This window comes from Arachis ipaensis, chromosome B06 (assembly GCF_000816755.2).
Source record: "Arachis ipaensis cultivar K30076 chromosome B06, Araip1.1, whole genome shotgun sequence".
NCBI lineage: Eukaryota > Viridiplantae > Streptophyta > Magnoliopsida > Fabales > Fabaceae > Arachis > Arachis ipaensis.
Window position 1 is genome coordinate 130,657,559 of NC_029790.2, and position 7,029 is coordinate 130,664,587.

General features: G+C 36.8%; 2 protein-coding genes across 5 annotated transcripts in view; one reads left to right on the plus strand and one right to left on the minus strand.

The window, feature by feature from the left end:
• LOC107605367 (E3 ubiquitin-protein ligase KEG) lies at nucleotides 97–4,717 on the plus strand. 4 transcript variants are annotated; one of them, XM_016307228.2, is made up of 5 exons: nucleotides 97–212; nucleotides 1,489–1,853; nucleotides 1,959–2,050; nucleotides 2,525–2,998; nucleotides 3,373–4,717. In XM_016307228.2, the coding sequence occupies exons 2-5, from the start codon at nucleotides 1,497–1,499 to the stop codon at nucleotides 4,352–4,354; spliced, it is 1,905 nt and encodes a 634-aa protein (XP_016162714.1). In that variant the 5' UTR covers nucleotides 97–212; nucleotides 1,489–1,496; the 3' UTR covers nucleotides 4,355–4,717. The 4 variants fall into 4 exon arrangements, with proteins under 4 accessions (XP_016162714.1, XP_016162716.1, XP_016162715.1 ...); XM_016307230.2 differs by having other exon boundaries at nucleotides 97–206; nucleotides 1,487–1,853; XM_016307229.2 differs by having other exon boundaries at nucleotides 124–294.
• LOC107605368 (myosin-2 heavy chain) overlaps nucleotides 5,566–7,029 on the minus strand; it is a gene marked incomplete in the record, with an annotated part of 3,501 nt that continues 2,037 nt past the window's right edge. The window contains 1 exon segment of the mRNA XM_016307232.2: nucleotides 5,566–7,029. Within this exon segment, the coding sequence (XP_016162718.1) occupies nucleotides 5,847–7,029 (1,183 nt within the window).

Below are 7,029 nucleotides of genomic sequence, written 5' to 3' on the forward strand. Positions count from 1 at the left end.
AAGAATTTCTCTAATATTTAAAAAATATATATATTTTTTTGTTAAAAATTAATTTACCCAAAGAAATTGACCATTTTAGGTATTTAATTCCTACTTTTCACTTTCATCTCAGTTCAGTTCATGTTTCTCTCTTTGAAACTGCATTCCTCCATTTCCTCGTTTCAGTTCTGGTATAATTTTCTGAGAGATTCATACGCCGAGAAATAAATAAGGTCCTTTTGTTTCTTCCACAATAAAAGCAACTCTTTTTGTTAATCTCTGTTGAAATTTCAATTCTCTTCGCTGTAGCTTTTGGTTTGTTACTCCTTTTCTCACTCACACTTACTGCTTCGGCTTACACTCCTATTTTCTTTCCCAATTTTCTTCTTTTCTCTTTCGTTTTCTGCTTCGGTTTGGTATGCTTCTGGTTTTGCTGTGTTGCTGTGCAATTTTGTTATTTATTTGTTTTGAACTTCGGTTTGGTTCTTCAATTTGTCAAACCGGTTGAAACTAAAATCAAATTACGAAGAAGTGGATAAAGTTACATGTTTTTGTTTTCAGTTTTTTATTCTTCTTTTTGGTTCTAAGAAGATAAAGAAGAGTTTGCATGAGCTGATGTTGGTTACTTACTTGTGTGCATGCGTGTGTTGACTTGTTTATCACTGTAATTTGTGGGATTCTTTATTATTTTCAGTTCATTATATCCCTATGTTTGTTGATCAGAAATTTGTGCAATTGAGTGAATTATGGTAGATATTAGTATTATCATAATGTTTCTAAAGTGTGTCTGCGGTTTAGTAGAATCAATTCTAGCAAAATTGATTTAGTTTAGAATTGATTTTGATGTAACATTATTTATATCTAATACAAAGGAAAAGTTTTCTTTTATCTGGAGGTGGATCTGGGAAAAAAAAAAGACTGGAATTGATTCTGATATGGGCTTGACTTTAAACCATACAAAATGCAGAACATTCAGTTATGTTTTGTTCTTCAAATATTTTATTTTCTTAAACCTGGAGTATTATTTATGGATCACGAAATATTTGGTTGTTGTTTATGCAATAACACAGTAAAAGGTTCATTTGTGGTGCCATTTTTAAGAGTTGTGTTAGAATTGAAGTTATGGGATTCCAGTGTTGGGTTTACTTTTGGGTGTGGTTTTCACAAGGTATGAGCCAAATATTTACAGATGTTCAACAAATCTGTGTTTGTTGACTCTGTCTAATGAACGAACCTTCGACACCATATGCAGTGGGTAGATTGTTATTCCTTGAAAACCATTACATCATTAATAGTAATTTAAATTCGTCGACATGCCTACTTGTTTGGTTTATTGTTGAGAGGAGAAAGTTATCATCATTATGGCATTCTTGGTTTTTTTTTCCTTTTAATTATTGTGTTTTTACAGTGTTGACCAACAACCAATTGTCATATATGCGTGCACATTTGAATAATTGTAGTTGGATTTGTACATTTTGCTAAGTTAATTTATGAATGTTGCAACTTCAGATTCAGGAATGGCTAGAGAAGTCATTTCCACTCCACCTGGTGCTTCATTTGACTATGATCTCTTGGAAGGTGATTCTGACATTCCGGGAACTGTTTCCAGGGGCACAAGTCCCTGGATAGAACCTGAAAGATTGAAACTCAGACACAGGATTGGTCGGGGACCCTTTGGGGATCTATGGCTAGCAACTCATCATCATTCCACTGAAGATTATGATGAGTACCATGAAGTTGCTGCTAAGATGTTATATCCAATCAGAGAGGATAATACAAAGATTATATTAGAGAAGTTCAATGAATTATATTCTATGTGCCAAGGAGTTGCTAGTGTTTGCTGGCTACATGGAATTTCAATCATAAATGGAAGGGTTAGAGTTGGACTGTGGCACTGTGCAATTTAGTTCAACAACATAGCTGAGTTTTAACTTTCTGTTTGATCTCTATCTAGTTTACATGTTTGTTTATGTTCGCAGATATGCATCATTATGAATTTGTATGAGGGTTCAGTTGGTGACAAGATGGCTAGACTTAGAGAAGGACGGGTTTCGTTGAAAGATGTTTTAAGGTAATATTGGTTTATTTAGTGAATTATCATTGCTTTATCTTTCACGTTACTAGTGACTCAATATACCTATTTTTAGTGTGAAGATTAAAGAGTTTAATTAACACACGAATGGTGTAAACTTTACATTGTCTCATTTGATCAAACTCTTGTATTTGTAAACTTTTCGAAATAATAAGTAATTGAGTGATGCTTAGAGCGATAAGATGATATGTAAATAGAATAAAAAATGTGAAAACATTTTAGAGAATATGGGTTAACAAAGATGTATATGCTTACACACAATGGGTAGTTTGCTCTCATTATATGTTTAACCCAATTATATTTGTCGAGTAGATTTATAAAGGTTAAAATGGGAAACAAAAGCAGACACAAACCCAAAACAGTCCCATCTTTATGTGTGTGTGTGTGTGTGTATATATATATGGCAACAGGGGTGGGGACTGGTCGAAACTAAGACCATTTTACTGTTTGCAGGTATGGGATCAATCTGGCTCAAGGTGTTTTGGAACTTCACTCTAAAGGGATCCTTATTCTCAACCTTAAACCATTTAATGTTCTTCTTGATGACAATGATCAAGCGATTTTGGGAGATGTTGGCATTCCCAACCTCTTGCTTGGCTCCTCGTGTCTAAGCTCAGATATGGCTCAGAGGCTTGGAACTGCAAATTACATGGCTCCAGAGCAATGGGAACCAGAGATCAGAGGCCCTATATCCTTTGAAACAGACTCGTGGGGATTCGGCTGCACCATTGTTGAAATGTTGACTGGTAATCAACCTTGGTATGGATGTCCTGTTAGTGTAGTTTACAACTCAGTTGTCGAAAAGCATGAAAAACCCCTTGTTCCAAGTGGCCTTCCTTCTTCAATTGAGAATCTCCTCAATGGATGCTTTGAGTATGATTTGAGGAATCGCCCACTGATGAAAGATATTCAGCGTGTCTTCAAAAGGTTTGTATCCTTTAATTTCTTTTTCAATGTGTTTTTTTAAAAAAATCATAGTTCTGACCATGCAGCGGTGCAGCTTTTTGTTAGCTTTCACAAAAGTTACCGTTTTGTTGGATTTAGCTAACTATTAAGTATAAATCAAGGTAACTGAACATTTAACACGGGTAGCTAATTAATTGAGAAACAGTGTAAGTGCTCTGCACTTTGCTTCCACTCATCCATGATCACTTCTGAACCTGGAAAAATTGAACAAATAATCTTTGAGAAAATCATGAAATTGTGTGTGACTAAGCATTTAATTTTCTAATTATCTTGAAGAAAAGAAGTATATGATATTCAAAATCATTCAGTCCTTAACTTTACTGCATGCTTTGCAGCGCACTTGATGAACTGGCAAATGATGGAGGATGGAGATATCTTGGAAATGTGAAAGCTACTGCAAAATCAAGTAGCACTGGCTACACAGAGTGGTTTCTCTCAAAGGATCCTCTTCAAGTGCATGATATGGTGCGATCCAGGAAGTCTTCCAATTCATGCACATCTCAAAATATGGATGTCCCGGGTGGAACTGTTGTTGGCCTAGAACGTAATCCAGATAATGGATTTGTTCTTGTGAGGGTCCATGGAATTCATGACCCAATAAGAGTTCATGCGTCAACTCTTGAACGTGTCACATTTGGCCTTGCGGCTGGCGATTGGGTTCGATTGAAGGATGAAAGCGAGAAACACTCACCAGTTGGCATCTTACATCACATTGACCGTGAAGGTAGAATGACTGTGGGATTTATTGGTTTGCAGACCCTTTGGAAGGGAAATTCTTCGCAGCTCGAAATGGCTAAATCATACTGTGTTGGCCAGTTTGTTAGGCTGAAAGAGAATGTCTTGAGTCCTCGATTTGAATGGCGTAAACGGAGAGGGACCTGGGCTACTGGCAAAATTTCATGGATCCTACCAAACGGGTGTTTGGTCGTCAAGTTCCCAGGGCTGCTGCCTCTTGGTAACGAATCAAGAACCTTCTTGGCTGATCCTTCTGAGGTTGAAATTGTTGATTTCAAGACTTGTCCCGGAATGATAGAGAAGTATCAACATGTAGAGGATCATCATTGGGCAATTAGGCCTGTTCTAATTGCGTTCGGCATATTCACAGCTTTGAAATTTGGCATGTTTGTTGGAAAGAAGGTTGGGAGGAGCATGAAGAAAGTCAATGCAATAGAAAGTGAAGTTGATGGTCAAAATGCTAACAATTCTACAAGGAGATCTTCCACTGCTATTATGAATCCTGGCAACCCAACTTGGGTTCCTTCGGTTGCCAACATTCTCTTCAAAGAAGGTGGCGGTTCCACTCCCACAGCTCGGTAGTTTACCATGCAATCTCAATACGGTTGGATTACTAACGACTATATTTCAGAATGAATCAATGAATTCCATCAGCTTTTATTCCATCCTATGAAAAAAAAAATGAAGATTGTAATTATGCAAAAATAGCAATTAGGTTAAATATGAAAGTAGAAAATGTACATATCCTTCACTTGGATTACCTAGACATTGTACATATGTTTCCATGCAGATGCTTTTGGATGATGCATGCTATCAAAAAGAAAACTGAATATGTGCTTGTTTTAGGTTAGAAAAGTTTGTAAGGGTGGCAATGGCACATTTCTTATGATTGTTGCTTGATATCAATTTCTATTGATTTATGATAATGCAAAGTGTTGGAAAATATGTCGTGGTCTGAATTGAGTATTATGAGATCTGCATCCGGGACAAGCTTTAGTTCAAAGGTGAGGGAGCTGCAGGAATATGTTGATTATGGCATCAAAAAATTTGTGACGGCTAAAAAATGTCATAAATTTTGTGGTTCTGAAGCTGCAAATACGGATTTACTAGTGAATTATGGTATATGAATACGGATAAATGATCCTCATCAGCTCCTTGACCTAGTTCTGATTATTGTAAACTATTCTACGTTCTACATTAAGCTAGGATAAGGAAGTAAGGAACCCAGAAAATGGCTTTTGTTTCTTTTTTTATTTATTTGGGTACTTTTGTACTTTCCCTATTGAATTTTTAATTGTATGCGTCGTGTGGTGTAAAATTGCTCCATCGAAGGAAAATTGAATTGGAGCTTTTAAAATAATGAACCGACCCCAGGTGTGCTCTTCAATCTATACATTGATAATGCTTTCCTTGAAACAAAAATTTTTGGGACCAATTACAATAGTATTTTCTGAAATGCAGTGAGATTTAATCGTGATATTTATGTAACAATACATCTAATATTTTTGTATTTATAAACGACATCGTAATAATAACCCTTGCATTTCTTAAAATGAAACATGTTACCTCTTATCATTCTCAAACGTGCATTTAAATCTTAACAATGGCCAATGATTGCAAGCATGTCATGTACTCTTGGCTATAAAATACGTTGCTTTATAAATTTAGTGTTGATAATGTATTTTAGAACGGAGCGGGAATTAAATATTTGGTATTCAGCCTATATACTCTACTGAAAGTGAGACTGCAATTTATGAGTGATAATATTCGATTCAGAACAGAAGATGGAGGAAAGCAGCAACAAAAAACCTCTCCATCCCATTTATGTTTGGCTAAAAACAAGTTTAACAGATAAGTCTGAATGCAAACTCGAACAACAAAAATAAGCTTCCACCTCCACAACTGAACAACAAACATATTTGATATCTGTACATATTATGGGCAAAACAAGAGAATACAGTATGATCCACCAAAGAGAAAAAAGTAAACCTTGGCATGGCTTTTTGGGCCACAAAGGCAAAACAATATACAAAAGTACTCCTTAACCTCCTTCATGTTCTTTCATTACCTCTTTTTATTTTGCAGAAACAATACCTACCTCCCTCACAAGTTGATCAGTCATAGCTGAGAGTGTAGCAATTCCTTCTTTTACCTCAGCAAAACAGGTGTTGTTCATGTCGGTCATCGAATCAGGCTTTTGGTAAATACTGATAGCCTTAGTCAATAGTTGTCGTCTCATTTCTGTGAGTTCATGTATAGCGCTAGTGGCAGCTTCAACTTCCGACTGAGCTGCTTCCAGCTGAAGTCTCTCAACTGCCAAATCTTCCATGCTTTTCTCACCAATTTTCTCCTGCGTCAAGGCGTACCGCCTTTTGAGATCATTTGTGTCTTCGGTTAACTCTTCCCTTACTTTCTTTAACTCTTCCTCCTTTGCATCCAACCTTGCAAGTGTCATTTTAAGCTCCTCATCTTTTATTGTTAGAGCCCTGTGTGCGGCCAGAACCTCCATCTCCTTTGCTTTTAAGTTGTCTTTGGTTAACTGAAGCTCACTCTCAAGCCGTTTTTGCTGCCACCTCACTTCATTATCCGGTTCCTTGATTAGTTGCTCAAGTAGTTCACTGCCCTCTTCATGTAGTGCTCTTGATGAGTTAATATCTTCATCCTTTATGGAAGCAACCAGTTTGTTTGTAACATCTAAGATTTGTTCTACTACAGTTTCAGCCTGGGAAGCTTTCAGGCTTGTGTCGTATAATATGTTCTCGATCGTTTTAACACGCTCATCTTTCTCCTTCAGTGAACAGGTTGCTTCAATAAGTTGTTCTTCTTTGTCCCTCAAGTGCAGCTTGAGATCAGAGATTTCATTGTTTACTTCTGCCAACGTCTTCCTAGCATTGGAAAGTTCCAAGTCTTTCTCCTCCAAGATAGCCTGAAGAGAAGCCTTTTCAGATTTGAAATGCTGGATTTCCATCTTAGCATCAACGAGCTCCGTTTCTTTAGCATGAAGAATGGCAGTTGTTTCATTAAACTCAGTACTTTTTTTCTCTAATTCTTGTTTAAGGAAAGAAACTTCTCTAACTGCCTGCTCCAAAGTTGTTCCCTCTTTCTTCAGCTCCTCTTGTAACTTCTCCACAAGCTCCTTTTCCATAGTTAAATCCCGTTCGAGTTCTCTGTTCCGGGCCTCTGCAATCCTAAGTTTCCCTCGCTCATTTTCCACTTCTACTTGAGCATCGTACAAACTTGCCATGTATGACATGACA